This window comes from Oncorhynchus mykiss, chromosome 25 (assembly GCF_057628025.1).
Source record: "Oncorhynchus mykiss isolate SJ-2025 chromosome 25, ASM5762802v1, whole genome shotgun sequence".
Lineage (NCBI taxonomy): Eukaryota > Metazoa > Chordata > Actinopteri > Salmoniformes > Salmonidae > Oncorhynchus > Oncorhynchus mykiss.
The window spans coordinates 90,228,161-90,248,616 of NC_143046.1; the positions used below are offsets into that span (position 1 = coordinate 90,228,161).

At 43.9% G+C, this 20,456-nt stretch overlaps 1 protein-coding gene across 1 annotated transcript in view; it reads left to right on the forward strand.

The window, feature by feature from the left end:
* Positions 1–17,913, forward strand: part of LOC110505944 (uncharacterized) — a 55,666-nt gene extending 37,753 nt beyond the window's left edge. The window contains exons 11-16 of the mRNA XM_090221444.1: positions 1,324–1,556; positions 4,965–5,020; positions 5,408–5,556; positions 5,925–6,019; positions 11,105–11,207; positions 14,585–17,913. Of these exons, the coding sequence (XP_090077570.1) occupies positions 1,324–1,556; positions 4,965–5,020; positions 5,408–5,556; positions 5,925–6,019; positions 11,105–11,207; positions 14,585–16,083 (2,135 nt within the window). The 3' untranslated portion in view covers positions 16,084–17,913. The remainder of the gene's footprint in view (positions 1–1,323; positions 1,557–4,964; positions 5,021–5,407; positions 5,557–5,924; positions 6,020–11,104; positions 11,208–14,584) is intronic.
* Positions 17,914–20,456: the final 2,543 nt, after the last annotated feature.

Here is a 20,456-nt window from a genome sequence, read left to right on the forward strand (position 1 = left end):
ACCACCATCACCCCCATCATCATCACCACTACCAACACCATCATCACCACCATCATCATCAACACTACCAACACCACCATCACCCCCATCATCATCAACACTACCATCATCATCACCACCATCATCATCAACACTACCAACACCATCATCATCACCACTACCAACACCATCAACACTACCAACACCATCATCATCACCACTACCAACACCATCATCATCAACACTACCAACACCATCATCATCACCACTACCAACACCATCATCATCACCACTACCAACACCACCATCACCCCCATCATCATCAACACTACCAACACCATCATCACCACCATCATCATCAACACTACCAACACCATCATCATCACCACTACCACTACCAACACCATCATCACCACCACTACCAACACCATCAACACCACCATCATCAACACCATCATCATCATCACCACTACCACTACCAACACCACCATGATCAACACCATCACCATCACCACTACCAACACCATCATCATCACCACTACCAACACCACCATCATCAACACCATCACCACTACCAACACCATCATCATCACCACTACCACCACCATCAACATCACCATCATCAACACCACTACCAACACCATCATCATCACCACTACCACTACCAACACCACCATCATCACCATTATCACCACCACTACCAACACCACCATCACCACCATCAACATCACCACTACCAACACCATCATCACCACCATCATCATCACCACTACCAACACCACCATCATCAACACCATCACCACTACCAACACCATCACCAAAACCATCATCATCATCATCACCACTACCACTACCAACACCACCATCATCACCATTATCACCACCACTACCAACACCATCATCACCATCACCACTACCAACACCACCATCACCATCAACACCACCATCATCATCACCACTACCAACACCATCATCACCACCACCATCATCACCACTACCAACACCATCATCACCACCATCATCATCACCACTACCAACACCATCATCACCACCACTACCAACACCACCATCATCAACACCATCACCAAAACCATCATCAACATCATCATCACCACTACCAACACCATCATCACCACCATCATCAACACCATCACCAAAACCATCATCATCATCATCATCATCCACACCATCATCATCACAACCATCACCATCACAACCATCATCACCATCACAACCATAACCATCATCACCATATCACCATCATCATCACCATATCACCACCATCACTCCCATCATCATCACCCCCATCATCACCCCCATCATCTTCTGTATTATAATGCTCAGAACCACCAGCTGCCTTGGACATGGATGTGGAGGGTAAAGCCTTTACTCTTGATGTCCATCCACCTTCTCCCAGACCCCAGTGGCCACCAGGCCCCCACACAGTCCAGGGGCCCAACACAGTTCGGTGGCTCCACACTGTCCAGGAGCCCCAGAACGACCAGGGGCCCCAATCCCACAGAGAGCAGGACCAGTGGCTCAGAGCAGTTCAGACAGCCCAACAGTCAAAGACAAAGGTGAGAAACATGGACCCCTATTCCCCATATTGTGCACTACTATTGACCAGGGCCCTATGGAACCGTATTCCCTATATAGTGCACTACTATTGACCAGGGCCCTATGGAACCCTATTCCCTATATAGGGAATAGGGTGCCATTTCAGATATGTCCATTCTCAGATTCTAGGCCTTCCATCCAGCATATTGGTCTGAAACCACAATGCTCTTCATTCTACTCAGACTCTGAAACCACTATACTACTCAGACTCTGAAACCATTTATACTACTCAGACTCTGAAACCACTATACTACTCAGACTCTGAAACCACTACACTACTCAGACTCTGAAACCATTTATACTACTCAGACTCTGAAACCACTATACTACTCAGACTCTGAAACCACTACACTACTCAGATTCTGAAACCATTTATACTACTCAGACTCTGAAACCACTATACTACTCAGACTCTGAAACCACTACACTACTCAGATTCTGAAACCGCAATGCTCTTCATTCTACTTACATTCTGAAACCACTATACTACTCAGACTCTGAAACCACTACACTACTCAGATTCTGAAACCGCAATGCTCTTCATTCTACTTACATTCTGAAACCACTATACTACTCAGACTCTGAAACCACTACACTACTCAGATTCTGAAACCGCAATGCTCTTCATTCTACTTACATTCTGAAACCACTATACTACTCAGACTCTGAAACCACTTTACTACTCAGACTCTGAAACCACTATACAACTCAGACTCTGAAACCACTATACTACTCAGACTCTGAAACCACTATACTACTCAGACTCTGAAACCACTATACTACTCAGACTCTGAAACCACAATACTACTCAGACTCTGAAACCACTATACTACTCAGACTCTGAAACCACTATACTACTCAGACTCTGAAACCACAATTCTACTCAGACTCTGAAACCACTATACTACTCAGACTCTGAAACCACTATACTACTCAGACTCTGAAACCACTATACTACTCAGACTCTGAAACCACAATACTACTCAGACTCTGAAACCACTATACTACTCAGACTCTGAAACCACAATACTACTCAGACTCTGAAACCACAATACTACTCAGACTCTGAAACCACTATACTACTCAGACTCTGAAACCACTATACTACTCAGACTCTGAAACCACGATACTACTCAGACTCTGAAACCACTATACTACTCAGACTCTGAAACCACTACACTACTCAGACTCTGAAACCACTATACTACTCAGACTCTGAAACCACAATACTACTCAGACTCTGAAACCACTATACTACTCAGACTCTGAAACCACAATACTACTCAGACTCTGAAACCACAATACTACTCAGACTCTGAAACCACTATACTACTCAGACTCTGAAACCACGATACTACTCAGACTCTGAAACCACTATACTACTCAGACTCTGAAACCACAATACTACTCAGACTCTGAAACCACTATACTACTCAGACTCTGAAACCACAATACTACTCAGACTCTGAAACCACTATACTACTCAGACTCTGAAACCACAATACTACTCAGACTCTGAAACCACTATACTACTCAGACTCTGAAACCACAATACTACTCAGACTCTGAAACCACAATACTACTCAGACTCTGAAACCACTATACTACTCAGACTCTGAAACCACAATACTACTCAGACTCTGAAACCACAATACTACTCAGACTCTGAAACCACTATACTACTCAGACTCTGAAACCACAATACTACTCAGACTCTGAAACCACTATACTACTCAGACTCTGAAACCACTATACAACTCAGACTCTGAAACCACTACACTACTCAGACTCTGAAACCACTATACTACTCAGACTCTGAAACCACTATACTACTCAGACTCTGAAACCACAATACTACTCAGACTCTGAAACCACTATACTACTCAGACTCTGAAACCACAATACTACTCAGACTCTGAAACCACAATACTACTCAGACTCTGAAACCACTATACTACTCAGACTCTGAAACCACTATACTACTCAGACTCTGAAACCACGATACTACTCAGACTCTGAAACCACTATACTACTCAGACTCTGAAACCACTACACTACTCAGACTCTGAAACCACTATACTACTCAGACTCTGAAACCACTATACTACTCAGACTCTGAAACCACGATACTACTCAGACTCTGAAACCACTATACTACTCAGACTCTGAAACCACAATACTACTCAGACTCTGAAACCACTATACTACTCAGACTCTGAAACCACAATACTACTCAGACTCTGAAACCACTATACTACTCAGACTCTGAAACCACAATACTACTCAGACTCTGAAACCACTATACTACTCAGACTCTGAAACCACTATACTACTCAGACTCTGAAACCACTATACTACTCAGACTCTGAAACCACAATACTACTCAGACTCTGAAACCACTATACTACTCAGACTCTGAAACCACAATACTACTCAGACTCTGAAACCACAATACTACTCAGACTCTGAAACCACTATACTACTCAGACTCTGAAACCACTACACTACTCAGACTCTGAAACCACTATACTACTCAGACTCTGAAACCACGATACTACTCAGACTCTGAAACCACTATACTACTCAGACTCTGAAACCACTATACTACTCAGACTCTGAAACCACTATACTACTCAGACTCTGAAACCACAATACTACTCAGACTCTGAAACCACTATACTACTCAGACTCTGAAACCACAATACTACTCAGACTCTGAAACCACTATACTACTCAGACTCTGAAACCACAATACTACTCAGACTCTGAAACCACAATACTACTCAGACTCTGAAACCACTATACTACTCAGACTCTGAAACCACAATACTACTCAGACTCTGAAACCACAATACTACTCAGACTCTGAAACCACTATACTACTCAGACTCTGAAACCACTACACTACTCAGACTCTGAAACCACTATACTACTCAGACTCTGAAACCACGATACTACTCAGACTCTGAAACCACTATACTACTCAGACTCTGAAACCACTATACTACTCAGACTCTGAAACCACTATACTACTCAGACTCTGAAACCACAATACTACTCAGACTCTGAAACCACTATACTACTCAGACTCTGAAACCACAATACTACTCAGACTCTGAAACCACTATACTACTCAGACTCTGAAACCACTATACTACTCAGACTCTGAAACCACTATACTACTCAGACTCTGAAACCACTATACTACTCAGACTCTGAAACCACTATACTACTCAGATTCTGAAACCACTATACTACTCAGATTCTGAAACCACTATACAACTCAGATTCTGAAACCACGATACTCTTCATTCTACTCAGATTCTTCAATCTCCAGTAAACCTAAGGTCATATCTCATCCATACCAGGTGGCCGGTCCCGTGGCGAAGGAGAGAGAGCAGAGACTGACTGAAACGATGTGCAGGTGAGAAGCAGGACACGTCAGGTAGTCACTCTCTGATATTGACGATGTCCGTATCGCATGACGATGAAGTGCAGTACCAAAAGGTTTTCTGAGGTGTGAACGAAGGACAGATGCCCTGCTGTTTTATGGTGCAACGGTTCATCCTTAAAGGGATATTTGGCAATGAAGTCATTGCGCTAACGCTAGTTAGCATTTGCTCATTAAACTACCTCTAACTTCCTTCATATTGGATGCAGAGACATACAAATGGTATCCATTAGTTCATCGGACTGGGGAAGTAGATAAAATGGCTTTTAAAAACTGCAGGAGCATTCACCAGAGTATCGATCCTCTGATGACTTTTACGTTGTTTGAACCCTAAACTAGTGTCTGTGATGTCACCCTCAGGCTCCAACAGCAGCTGTGTCAGGACCAGAGACCGGTCCAGAGCCCTTACATCTGTTCTCCCTTCTCCTCATTGGGGGAGGCTGTGACACACCTGTTACCATACCACACCTGTGCCGGACACCTGCCTAGTCAGGACGACTTCAACTTAGGTCAGAACACCGCTTTTAATTCACTCTGTAGAGACTGGCAGTACACTCTTAGAGAAAAAAAGGGTTCCAAAAGGAACCCTTTGTGAAAAGGGTTCTACATGGAACTCAAAAGGGTTTTAACTGGAACCCAAAAGGGTTCTACAAAAAGGGTTCTACATGGAACCCAAAAGGGTTCTACAAAAAGGGTTCTACATGGAGCCCAAAATGGTTCCTCAAAAAGTTATCCCATGGGGACAGTTGAGCAACCCTATTATGTTGTAGATATAACCTTGTTTTTCTAAGAATGTAGTAAAAACGGGAGCTTGATGCCATTACGAGTCTCTGTATCTGTATGTCTGATTATTGACGTGTCCCCCCTCTCTCTCCAGTGGACAAGCAGTTTGACACTGTGTCCGGGTTCCTACTGAAACGCACCAAGGACATGCTCAACAAATACAGACAGCTACTGCTCGGGGAGGCACTGGTACGACACTGCTCTCTCACACCTATATTTCCCTTTTTTTCTCCTAAATCATAAATCATAAAAAATTAACATTTTGGAGTTCCTCAAGGGTCAGTTCTAGGACCACTACTGTTTTCAATTTTACAGATGAAGTCGGAAGTTTACATACACTTAGTTTGGAGTCATTAAATCTCATTTTCAACCACCCCACACATTTCTTGTTAACAAACTATAGTTTTGGCAAGTTGTTTAGGACATCTACTTTGTGCATGACACAAGTAATTTTTCCAACAATTGTTTACAGACAGATTATTTCACTTATAATTCACTGTATCACAATTCCAGTGATTCAGATGTATACATACACTAAGTTTATTGTGCCTTTAAGCAGCTTGGAAAATTCCAGAAAATTATGTCATGGCTTTAGAAGCTTCTGATAGGCTAATTGACATAATTTGAGTCAATTGGAGGTGTACCTGTGGATGTATTTCAAGGCCTACCTTCAAACTCAGTGCCTCTTTACTTGACATCATGTGAAAATCAAAAGAAATCAGCCAAGACCTCAGAAAAAAAAATGCAGACCTCCACAAGTCTGGTTCATCCTTGGGAGCAATTTCCAAACCCCTGAAGGTACCACATTCATCTGTACAAACAATAGTACGCAAGTATAAACACCATGGGACCACGCAGCTGTCATACCGATCAGGAAGGAAACGCGTTCTGTCTCCTAGAGATGAACGTACTTTGGTGCAAAAAGTGCAAATCAATCCCAGAACAATAGCAAAGGACCTTGTGAAGATGCTGGAGGAAACATGTACAAAAGTATCTATATCCACAGTAAAACGAGTCCTGTATCGACACAACCTGAAAGGCCGCTCAGCAAGGAAGAAGCCACTGCTCCAAAACCGCCATAAAAAAGCCAGACTACGGTTTGCAACTGCACATGGGGACAAAGATCGTACTTTTTGGAGAAATGTCCTCTGGTCTGATGAAACAAAAATAGAACTGTTTGGCTATAATGACCATCGTTATGTTTGGAGGAAAAGGGGGAGGCTTGCAAGCCGAAGAACACCATCCCAACTGTGAAGCACGCGGGTGGCAGCATCATGTTATGGGGGTGCTTTGCTGCTGGAGGGACTGGTGCACTTCACAAAATAGATGGCTTCATGAGGGAGGAAAATTATGTGGATATATTGACGCAACATCTCAAGACATCAGTCAGGAAGTTAAAGCTTGGTCGCAAATGGGTCTTCCAAATGGACAATGACCCCAAGCATACTTCCAAAGTTGTGGCAACATGGCTTAAGAACAACAAAGTCAAGGTATTGGCGTGGCCATCACAAAGCCCTGAACTCAATCCCATAGAAAGGCCTACAAACCTGACTCAGTTACACCAGCTCTGTCAGGGGTAATGGGCCAAAATTCACCCAACTTATTGTGGGAAACTTGTGGAAGGCTTCCCGACACGTTTGACCCAAGTTAAACAATTTAAAGGCAATGCTACCAAATACTAACTGAGTGTATGTAAACTTCTGACCCACTGGGAATATGAGGAAAGAAATGAAAGCTGAAATAAATAATTCTCTCAACTATTATTCAGACTTTTCACATTCTTAAAATAAAGTGGTGATCCTATCAGACGTAAAACAGGGAATCTTTTACTAGGATTAAATATCAGGAATTGTGAAAAACTGAGTTTAAATGTATTTGGCAAAGGTGTATATAAACTTCCGACTTCAACTATATATGCTACTGCTTGGTGATGCTATTCGGAAACATAGTGTCAATTTTCACTGATACACGGACAATACAAGGCTGCTGATACAGGCTTTATAAGTATGTGATTTGGTTGTGTTTCCGATTACTTGGTGCCCAATAGAAATTAATGGTAAATAATGTATTGTGTCATTTTGTAGTCCCTTTTATTGTAGATAAGAATAACACTTCTACATTAATGTAGATACTACCATGATTACGGATAAGCCTGAATGAATTGTGAATAATGGTGAGTGAGAAAGTTAGACGCACAAATACCACGACATGCTAACCTCTCACCATTACAATAACAGGAGAGGTTAGCATACCTCCAAGACATGCTAACCTCTCACCATTACAATAACAGGAGAGGTTAGCATTTCATATCATGCCCCTAAAACATGCTAACCTCTCACCATTACAATAACAGGGGAGGTTAGCATTTCATATCATACCCCCAAGACATGCTAACCTCTCACCATTACAATAACAGGGGAGGTTAGCATTTCATATCATACCCCCAAGACATGCTAACCTCTCACCATTACAATAACAGGGGAGGTTAGCATTTCATATCATACCCCCAAGACATGCTAACCTCTCACCATTACAATAACAGGGGAGGTTAGCATTTCATATCATACCCCCAAGACATGCTAACCTCTCACCATTAGAATAACAAGGGAGGTTAGCATTTCATATCATACCACCAAGACATGCTAACCTCTCACCATTACAATAACAGGGGAGGTTAGCATTTCATATCATACCCCCCAAGACATGCTAACCTCTCACCATTACAATAACAGGGGAGGTTAGCATTTCATATCATACCCCCCAAGACATGCTAACCTCTCACCATTACAATAACAGGGGAGGTTAGCATTTCATATCATACCCCTACGACATGCTAACCTCTCACCATTACAATAACAGGGGAGGTTAGCATTTCACATCATAACATTACATATCATTATTCACGATTCATTCAGGATGAACTGTAACCGTGGTAGTAGCATCAACATTAACGTAGAAGTGTTTAGAAACATTATATTCTTATTTATAATAAATGTGACTCCAAAATGACACGATACACTATTTACCGTTCGTTTCTATTTGGGCGCAAAATAATCTGAAACACAACCAAAACAAACAGTAAATGCATCCAACATGTTTTTGTAGAGTCGAAAGCTTGATATAATCACTGCTGTGAATATGAGACCAAATACTTGACGTTTGACTATTTAAATACATGTGTAAGTGAATTTGGTCCAATACTTTTGGTCCCCAAAAATGGGGAGGGGGGGGGGGGGGGGGGGGGGGGCGGCTATGTACAAAAAGTGTTATAATTTCTAAACTGACTGTTCCCCTGATATGGACAACAAAATACCCTCAAATTAAATCTGACAGTCTGCACTTTAACTGTATAGTCATTGGTTCATTTCAAATACAACATTTTGGAGTTTTATATCTTAAAAAAGAAAACATACTCCAATGTCCCAATAATTACAGAAGGCACTCTTATCACACACACTGTAGGTACCAATGTCCCAATAATTACAGAAGGCACTCTATCACACACACTGTAGGTACCAATGTCCCAATAATTACAGAAGGCACTCTTATCACACACACTGTAGGTACCAATGTCCCAATAATTACAGAAGGCACTCTTATCACACACACTGTAGGTACCAATGTCCCAATAATTACAGAAGGCACTCTTATCACACACACTGTAGGTACCAATGTCCCAATAATTACAGAAGGCACTCTTATCACACACACTGTAGGTACCAATGTCCCAATAATTACAGAAGGCACTCTTATCACACACACTGTAGGTACCAATGTCCCAATAATTACAGAAGGCACTCTTATCACACACACTGTAGGTACCAATGTCCCAATAATTACAGAAGGCACTCTTATCACACACACTGTAGGTACCAATGTCCCAATAATTACAGAAGGCACTCTTATCACACACACTGTAGGTACCAATGTCCCAATAATTACAGAAGGCACTCTTATCACACACACTGTAGGTACCAATGTCCCAATAATTACAGAAGGCACTCTTATCACACACACTGTAGGTACCAATGTCCCAATAATTACAGAAGGCACTCTTATCACACACACTGTAGGTACCAATGTCCCAATAATTACAGAAGGCACTCTTATCACACACACTGTAGGTACCAATGTCCCAATAATTACAGAAGGCACTCTTATCACACACACTGTAGGTACCAATGTCCCAATAATTACAGAAGGCACTCTTATCACACACACTGTAGGTACCAATGTCCCAATAATTACAGAAGGCACTCTTATCACACACACTGTAGGTACCAATGTCCCAATAATTACAGAAGGCACTCTTATCACACACACTGTAGGTACCAATGTCCCAATAATTACAGAAGGCACTCTTATCACACACACTGTAGGTACCAATGTCCCAATAATTACAGAAGGCACTCTTATCACACACACTGTAGGTACCAATGTCCCAATAATTACAGAAGGCACTCTTATCACACACACTGTAGGTACCAATGTCCCAATAATTACAGAAGGCACTCTTATCACACACACTGTAGGTACCAATGTCCCAATAATTACAGAAGGCACTCTTATCACACACACTGTAGGTACCAATGTCCCAAAAATTACAGAAGGCACTCTTATCACACACACTGTAGGTACCAATGTCCCAATAATTACAGAAGGCACTCTATCACACACACTGTAGGTACCAATGTCCCAATAATTACAGAAGGCACTCTTATCACACACACTGTAGGTACCAATGTCCCAATAATTACAGAAGGCACTCTTATCACACACACTGTAGGTACCAATGTCCCAATAATTACAGAAGGCACTCTTATCACACACACTGTAGGTACCAATGTCCCAATAATTACAGAAGGCACTCTATCACACACACTGTAGGTACCAATGTCCCAATAATTACAGAAGGCACTCTTATCACACACACTGTAGGTACCAATGTCCCAATAATTACAGAAGGCACTCTTATCACACACACTGTAGGTACCAATGTCCCAATAATTACAGAAGGCACTCTATCACACACACTGTAGGTACCAATGTCCCAATAATTACAGAAGGCACTCTTATCACACACACTGTAGGTACCAATGTCCCAATAATTACAGAAGGCACTCTATCACACACACTGTAGGTACCAATGTCCCAATAATTACAGAAGGCACTCTATCACACACACTGTAGGTACCAATGTCCCAATAATTACAGAAGGCACTCTTATCACACACACTGCAGGTACCAATGTCCCCCATTTATCAATATCAACAGCAGGTGATGCCGTCGGCAGAGATGGTGATGCTGGATCGTCTGTTCCTCCAATCAGAGAGGTTTTCCCTGGGGGAGGACCGACACAGGGCCCGTAGAGACCCAGGTTAGTGCAGTGGGGGAGTGGAGATGCACTATATATATACAGCAGTATGTGGACACCCCTTCAAATTAGTGGATTCGGGTATATCAGCTACACCCGTTGCTGGCAGGTGTATAAAATCGAGCAGACTGCCATGCAATCTCCATAGACAAACATTGGCAGTAGAATGGTCCTTACTGAAGAGCTCAGTGACTTTCACCGTGGCACCGTCATACGATGTCACCTTTCCAACAAGTCAGTTCTTCAAATTTTTGCCCTGCTAGAGCTGCCCCGGTCAACTGTAAGTGGAAACGTCTAGGAGAAACAACGGCTTAGCCACGAAGTGGTAGGCCCACACAAGCTCACAGAACAGGGTTTAGTGGATGCCAGGAGAACACTACCTGCCCCAATGCATACTGCCAGCTGTAAAGTTTGGTGGATGAGGAATAATGGTCTGGGGCGGTTTTTCATTGTTCGGGCCCCTTAGTTACACTGAAGGGAAATCTTAACACTACAGCATAAAATGACATTCTAGACAATTCTGTGCTTACAACTTTGTGGCAACAGTTTGGGGAAGGCCCTTTCCTGTTTCAACATGATACTACCCCTGTGTACAAAGCGAGGTCCATAACAGAATTTGTTTATTGAGATCGGTGTGGAAGAACTTGACTGGCCCACACAGAGCCCTGACCTCAACCCCATCGCACACCTTTGAGATGAATTGGAATGCTGAATGTGAGCCAGGCCTAATCACCCAACATCAGTGCCCGACCTCACTAATGTTCTTGTGGCTGAATTGAAGCAAGTCCCCGCAGTAATGTTCCAACATCTAGTGGAAAGCCTTCCCAGAAGAGAGGCTGTTATAGCAGCAGAGGGGGGACCAACTCCATATTAATGCCCATGATTTTGGAACAGGTACAGGTGTAGTGTACCTACTGGTGTACAGGTACAGGTGTAGTGTACCTACTGGTGTCTACAGGTACAGGTGTAGTGTACCTACTGGTGTGTACAGGTACAGGTGTAGTGTACCTACAGGTACAGGTGTACAGGTGTAGTGTACCTACAGGTACAGGTGTAGTGTACATACTGGTACAAGTGTACAGGTACAGGTGTAGTGTACATACTGGTACAGGTGTACAGGTGTAGTGTACCTTCAGGTACAGGTGTACAGGTACAGGTGTAGTGTACCTACAGGTACAGGTGTACAGGTACAGGTGTAGTGTACCTACAGGTACAGGTGTAGTGTACCTACAGGTAAGGTGTAGTGTACCTACAGGTACAGGTGTAGTGTACCTACAGGTACAGGTGTAGTGAACCTACAGGTACAGGTGTAGTGTGTCTACTGGTGTACAGGTACAGGTGTAGTGTACCTAATGGTACAGATGTACAGGTGTAGTGTACCTAATGGTACAGGTGTACAGATGTAGTGTACCTACAGGTACAAGTACAGGTGTAGTGTACAGGTACAGGTGTAGTGTACCTACAGGCACAGGTGTACAGGTGTAGTGTCCCTACAGGTACACAGGTACATGTGTAGTGTACCTACAGGTACAGGTGTACAGGTGTAGTGTACCTACAGGTACAGGTGTACAGGTACATGGTGTAGTGTACCTACAGGTACAGGTGTACAGGTACAGGTGTAGTGTACCTACAAGTACAGGTGTACAGGTACATGGTGTAGTGTACCTACAGGTACAGGTGTACAGGTGTAGTGTACCTACAGGTGTACAGGTGTAGTGTACCTACAGGTACAGGTGTAGTGTACCTACAGGTACAGGTGTACAGGTACATGGTGTAGTGTACCTACAGGTACAGGTGTAGTATACCTACATGTACAGGTGTACAGGTGTAGTGTACCTACAGGTACAGGTGTAGTGTACCTACAGGTACAGGTGTACAGGTGTAGTGTACCTACATGTACAGGTGTAGTGTACCTACATGTACAGGTGTACAGGTACATGGTGTAGTGTACCTACAGGTGTACAGGTGTAGTGTACCTACAGGTACAGGTGTACAGGTGTAGTGTACCTACAGGTGTACAGGTGTAGTGTACCTACAGGTACAGGTGTACAGGTACATGGTGTAGTGTACCTACAGGTACAGGTGTAGTATACCTACATGTACAGGTGTACAGGTGTAGTGTACCTACAGGTACAGGTGTAGTATACCTACATGTACAGGTGTACAGGTGTAGTGTACCTACAGCTGTACAGGTGTAGTGCACCTACAGGTACAGGTGTAGTGTACCTACAGGTACAGGTGTAGTGTACCTACATGTACAGGTACAGGTGTAGTGTACCTACAGGTACAGGTGTAGTGTACCTACAGGTACAGGTGTAGGGTACCTACAAGTTCAGGTGAACAGGTGTAGTGTACCTACAGGTGTACAGGTGTAGTGTACCTACAGGTACAGGTGTACAGGTACATGGTGTAGTGTACCTACAGGTACAGGTGTAGTATACCTACATGTACAGGTGTACAGGTGTAGTGTACCTACAGGTACAGGTGTAGTATACCTACATGTACAGGTGTACAGGTGTAGTGTACCTACAGCTGTACAGGTGTTGTGTACCTACAGGTACAGGTGTAGTGCACCTACTGGTGTACATGTACAGGTGTAGTGTACCTACAGGTACAGGTGCACAGGTACAGGTGTAGTGTACCTACTGGTAGAGGTGTACAGGTGTAGTGTAGGGTTAGGGTTAGAGTTGTACAGGTGACTACGAGTAGTGGTATACAGGTACAGGTGTAGTGTACCTACAGGTAGAGGTGTACAGGTACAGTTACAGGTGTAGTGTACCTACAGGTACAGGGGTACAGGTGTAGTGTACCTACAGGTACAGGTGTAGTGTACCTACAGCTGTACAGGTGTAGTGCACCTACAGGTACAGGTGTATTGTACCTATGGTGTACAGGTGTAGTGTACCTATGGTGTACAGGTGTAGTGTACCTACAGGTGTAGTGTACCTACAGGTACAGGTGTAGTGTACCTACAGGTGTAGTGTACCTACTGGTACAGGTGTACAGGGACAGGTGTAGTGTACCTACAGGTACAGGTGTAGTATACCTACAGGTACAGGTGTAGTGTACCTACAGGTACTGTAGTATACCTACAGGTACAGGTGTAGTGTACCTACAGGTACAGGTGTAGTGTACCTACAGGTACAGGTGTAGTGTACCTACAGGTACAGGTGTACAGGTACAGTGTACCTACAGGTATACAGGTGACCTATCTACTGGGCTAAAAGTGAAGCACTGTGATGTTTAACCAGAAACGTCATTTTAATGTCTTTCTTTGAAGTTAAATGAGCTCTTCTGTGAACATAGTCAGTCAGTGTTGTGTAATGTACCGATGTGTAGCGTTCCCTCCCCTTGTACCTTTATGCTTGTATCTTCCACAGAGTCCTTCCTGATGACCCTGCATGCATCTGAGTCCTCCAGCTTCGCGTCATCCCGCGTGGGGCTGGATCGGTCTGGCAGCCTCCCCTCCCCCCCAGCTTGGACCAGACTCTCCGACCGACCCCCGGGACTCAGGACCTACCACTCCACCAGCCGCGGAGGCCTTAGGCTCACCATCAAACACAAGGCTGGATCCAGGATGGTGGTTCACAACTCAGCCTGTGACACCGTGCACGCTACTGCCCCCTCTGGTCACAAGCGGTACTACACCGGCCAACTGATAAATGGGAGTGTTGATCTGACTGAGCAGGGCTCCTCCCATAGGACCTCCTGCCATCCAATCGATGAGGAGATGTCGAACGGAGCCCTGCCCTCCAAAGTAGTAGAGGACATCCCACATGGTCACCATAGTGACAGCAGGGAATCTGTTGCACAGATTCAGACAGCAGCACTGGGTTCACAATATATAAGTTCCCCAAACTCCCTTACTATGCCGAGCTTAGACCCACAGACTGCCTGTCTAGAGCCTCCCCCTTCAGACCCTGGAGAGATGAGTACCCCCAAACTGAAACGCTTCAGGCCAACACTTCCGGACCTCCCATTCCAGGCGGACAGGCACAGCGACAGGCCCCCGCCTTTTCCACAGACCAGCTACAGGCCCCCGCCTTTTCCACAGACCAGCTACAGGCCCCAGCCTTTCCCCCAGACCAGCGACAGACCCCAGCCTCTTCCCCAGACCAGCTATAGGCCCCAGCCTCTTTCCCAGACCAGCTATAGGCCCCAGCCTCTTTCCCAGACCAGCTATAGGCCCCAGTCTCTTTCCCAGACCAGCGACAGGCCCCAGCCTCTTTCCCAGACCAGAGACAGACACCAGCCTCTTTCCCAAACTAGCTACAGGCCCCAGTCTCTTTCCCAGACCAGCAACAGACCCCAGTCTCTTCCCCAGACCAGCGACAAACCCCAGTCTCTTTCCCAGACCAGCGTCAGAACCCAGTCTCTTTCCCAGACCAGCAACAGACCCCAGTCTCTTTCCCGGACCAGCGACAGACCCCAGTCTCTTTCCCAGACCAGCGACAGGCCCCAGCCTCTTTCCCAGACCAGCGACAGGCCCCAGCCTCTTCCCCAGGCCAGCTACAGACCCCAGCCTCTTCCCCAGACCAGCGACAGGCCCCAGCCTCTTTCCCAGACCAGCGACAGGCCCCAGCCTCTTCCCCAGGCCAGCTACAGACCCCAGCCTCTTCCCCAGACCAGCGACAGGCCCCAGCTTCTTCCCCAGACCAGCTACAGGCCCGATGCTAGTCCTAGCCCCCAACCCCCCCTGCCAGAGGACAACACCCTCAGTGAACACCTGCAGAGTGCCATTGACAGCATCCTGGAGCTGCAGCGCCTGCAGGGTCCCACGGCTGCAGCCCAGCCCCGGATTCAGGGGGCGTGCCCGGTTGCAGGCCCCGCCTCCCTACTGGACCAGGCCATCACTAGCATCCTACAAGGAAACCTCTAGAGACTCCTGAGAGGAGGGACACCTCGAAGGAAGGGGAGGGGGAAGAACTCAGCCTGTTTCAAAACGTTCGGTCTGCTTTAACCAAGCTAGGAGGACGAGGGATAAAGACTAGGCACAAAAAAAAACAGGAAATGCAGAGAAATTTACACCAAGCATTATCTTCTAGATGGCCTTCTAGATAGTTCATTTGATGTACATGTGAGATGAAATCTAATTCAGTAGGAGATATACCGTGTCAGTGGTAGTTTGAGGATCACGACGCCAGGTGTAACCAAACCGTCATAATATTTATAAATAACAGTGAGAAACAGAGACAGGAGAGCAGCAGGCTGAGATTATTCATTTTATACTTCGTTTTTCAAAAAAAGACGTTCTTAAAATGTGAATTATTATTATTATTTTTGCTTTATATTACTAAGATGATCCTATAGTGTATTATTTCAATAATCTGTGCCAACTGTGTAAAATGTGATTATTGGGTTGAATAAGAGCAGGAAGGTTGTCTTTATGTGAATCTCTGTGCCTGGGTGTAGGGGGGTTAGATGGTGAGTTTGAGTGAGTCAGTGTTTTTTAGGAACATTGTGAATGACCTGATGATTATTTCTTCAACACAACGGTTTAACCCCAAAGAAACGTATTGTTCATCTGGGGTGTATTCACTACGAACAAGCGGAAACAAGACAGGGGGGCGAAACAGCGAAGCGCCTACCTGACTTTTGCCCAATAGAATCTCTTGTTTCGGTTAGCAAAATGTTTTCTGTTGCAAAAAAAAAACATTTTTGCTGCTGTGTGCACTAATGAATACACCCCTGAATACACCAGCAAATGGCAACATATCCCATACATTCACAGGAGCCTGTCAGGAGTCACAGCGAAAAGAGAAAGGATTTGGCGCAAGGTGTGAAAGATACAGTCCTGCTTTTCGGGGGGGAAAAAAATTGACATTTTTCCATGTTCACGCTGGATTCTAACTGTGATTTGAATGTCTTTTTTTTTTTTGGGGGGGGGGGGGGGGTTAAAAGACGAGAACAGATCCCAAACTACTTAACAAGCAAGCAATAAGAGGAGAGGGTTTCTGTGTGAGGGTTCTGTAGTGTACTGTGTCTCCAAGTACGTCCCAAATGACACCCTTATTCCCTATCGAAACGAGTGTACTAAATAGGGAATAGGACGCCATTTGGCACACACAGTATACCTGGCCTCCTAACACACCACATTACCAGCCCGGCCCCAGAGACTGGAGCTCACCTGTATCTTCTACCAGCCTTGGACCAAAAATTAAGGAGAATCATCAGCTTTATACAGTTGAAGTCAGAAGTTTACATACACCTTAGCCAAATACATTTAAAAACTCAGTTTTTCACAATTCCTGACATTTAATCCTAGTCAAAATCCCCTGTCTTAGGTCAGTTAGGATCACCAATGTATTTTAAGAGTGTGAAATGTCAGAATAATAGTAGAGGGAATTATTTATTTCAGCTTTCATCACATTCCCAGTGCGCCAGAAGCTTACATACAATTAAAATGTGGTAGCATTGCCTTTAAATTGTTTAACTTGGGTCAAATGTTTCAGGTAGCCTTCCACAAGCTTCCCACAATAAGTTGGGTGAATTTTGGCCCATTCCTCCTGACAGAGCTGTTGTAACTGAGTCAGGTTTGTAGGCCTCCTTGCTCACACATGCATTTTCAGTTCTGCCCACAAATTTTCTATAGGTTTGAGGTCAGGTCTTTGTGATGGCCACTCCAATACCTTGACTTTGTTGTCCTTAAGCCATTTTGCCACAACTTTGGAAGTATGCTTGGGGTCATTGTCCATTTGGAAGACCCATTTGCGACCAAGCTTTAACTTCCTGACTGATGTCTTGAGATGTTGCTTCAATATATCCACATAATTTTCCTCCCTCATGATGCAATCTATTTTGTGAAGTGCACCAGTCCCTCCTGCAGCAAAGCACCCCCACAACATGATGCTGCCACCCCCGTGCTTCACGGTTGGGATGGTATTCTTCGGCTTGCAAGCCTCCTCCTTTTTCCTCCAAACATAACGATGGTCATTATGGACAAACAGTTCTATTTTTGTTCCATCAGACCAGAGGACATTTCTCCAAAAAGTACAATATTTGTCCCCATGTGCAGTTGCAAACCGTAGTCTGTTTTTTTTTAAATGGCAGTTTTGGAGCAGTGGCTTCTTCCTTGCTGAGTGGCCTTTCAGGTTATGTCGATATAGGACTCGTTTTACTGTGGATATAGATACTTTTGTATCCTCACAAGGTCCTTTGCTGTTGTTCTGGAATTGATTTACACTTTTCACACCAAACGCGTCTCCTTCCTGAGCAGTATGACGGCTGCGTGGTCCCATGGTGTTTATACTTGCGTACTATTGTTTGTACAGATGAACATGGTACCTTCAGGCGTTTGGAAATTGATCCCAAGGATGAACCAGACTTGTGGAGGTCTACAGTTTTTTTCCTGAGGTCTTGTCTGATTTCTTTTGATTTTCCCATGATGTCAAGCAGAGGCACTGATTTTGAAGGTAGGCCTTGAAATACATCCACAGGTACATCTCTAAATGATGTCAATTAGCCTATCAGAAGCTTCTAAAGCCATGACATAATTTCCTGGAATTTTCCAAGCTGTTTAAAAGGCACAGTCAACTTAGTGTATGTAAACTTCTGACCAAACTGGAATTGTGATACAGTCAATTATAAGTGAAACAATATGTCTGTGAACAATTGTTGGAAAAATGACTTGTGGATGTCCTAGATGTCCTAAACAACTTGCCAAAACTATAGTTTGTTAACAAGACATTTTGTAGCTTGGTTGGAAAAACGAGTTTTAATGACTCCAAACTAAGTGTATGTAAACTTCTGACTTCAACTGTGTATTATTATTAATTAGGCCGTTCATGTTTACCCTGTATGTTCAAGGCTGAATAATTAAGGGAACGTGAGGAAAAAAGGAAAGCGTAAAAGCAGTTCGGCTGTTCGGCTTGACAATCTATCATTCATGTAAAAAAAAAGGCAAATTAATGTGGGGGTGGTGTCACACATTTTCAAAACTTTTATTTTATTTATTTGTTTTAATTGTGTTTTGTCTTGTTAATATGTCTGAGCATTACTCTTAAATGACCTCTAAAACGGAGAGCCCTGAATATGTGAAAGTATAAGCAATGCATTTGTGTGTTTAAACTCTTACTCCGGAAACCTTTTCAGAGAATTGGGAGAGTCACCTTTTTGGTAGTTCAGGGTTTAAAAAAAAAAATATTAATCATTACAAAACAGTTCCACTTTACTGAACAAAATGTGAATTCTGGTATGCAGTAAAATAGTACAGTGCTGCTAGGCAACGCGATAATTCAGTAGTTCATAGTAATACCAACAGGGGGAATTGATTGATCTAAGGCTTGTTCAGTAAATTCCATCTATAGAGCTGACGTGATTCTAGCTGCACGTTTCTCTACCGACCAAAAAAAATATAAGACCAACACTTGTTTTTTTATGTGTTGGTCTTATGTTTTATGAGCTGAAATACAAGATCCCAGAAATGTTCCGTATGTCGGAGTATTTCTGTCTGAAATAAAAGCTCTTTTGTGGGAGAAAAAAATCTCCCCATGTGGCTGGGCCTGGCAACCCAGTGGGTGGGTCTATCTCCCCATGTGGCTGGGCCTGGCAACCCATGTGGCTGGGCCTATCTCCCCATGTGGCTGGGCCTATCTCCCCATGTGGCTGGGCCTGGCAACCCAGTGGGTGGGTCTATGCCCTCCCAAGGCCCATCCATGGCTGGACCCCTGCCCAGTCATGTGGAATCCATAGATTTGGGCCTAAATAAATGTATTTCAATTGACTGATTTCCATTTATATATACACACACACAAAGTAAAATCATTTAACATTGTTGCATTTATATTTTTGTTCAGAATACATAGCATATTTCCATCTGAACGTTAAAAAAAAAAAACCATTTGCATCCTGCTGAACGTGCCTCACGTTTATGGTTGTCATTCCACTGTTACGTCTGCTGAGCAGCACTGAACCAAACAAATTACTGTTTGAATTGAAGAACATTTGGGGGGCAAATGAGGGAATTTCTGCTTGTTGAGACATTTTTTTTGTAATGTATTTTGCTTGTCGTTTTGACTGAACTGCGAAACTAGAAGGTGTGATTGGACTGCCCAATAAGGCCCTGGTCAAACGTAGAGCACAGGGAACAAGGGGGGTAAATTTGAGACAGCCCATGTTATACACTGATTCAAAACAACAACAACAAAAAAGACAAAACCATTTGACTAACAGAATGTTTTTAATGGCAATATCAAGAGGCCTTAACACCACAACAGTGGATTGTATAAACTTCATTAAATACTGACAACAATC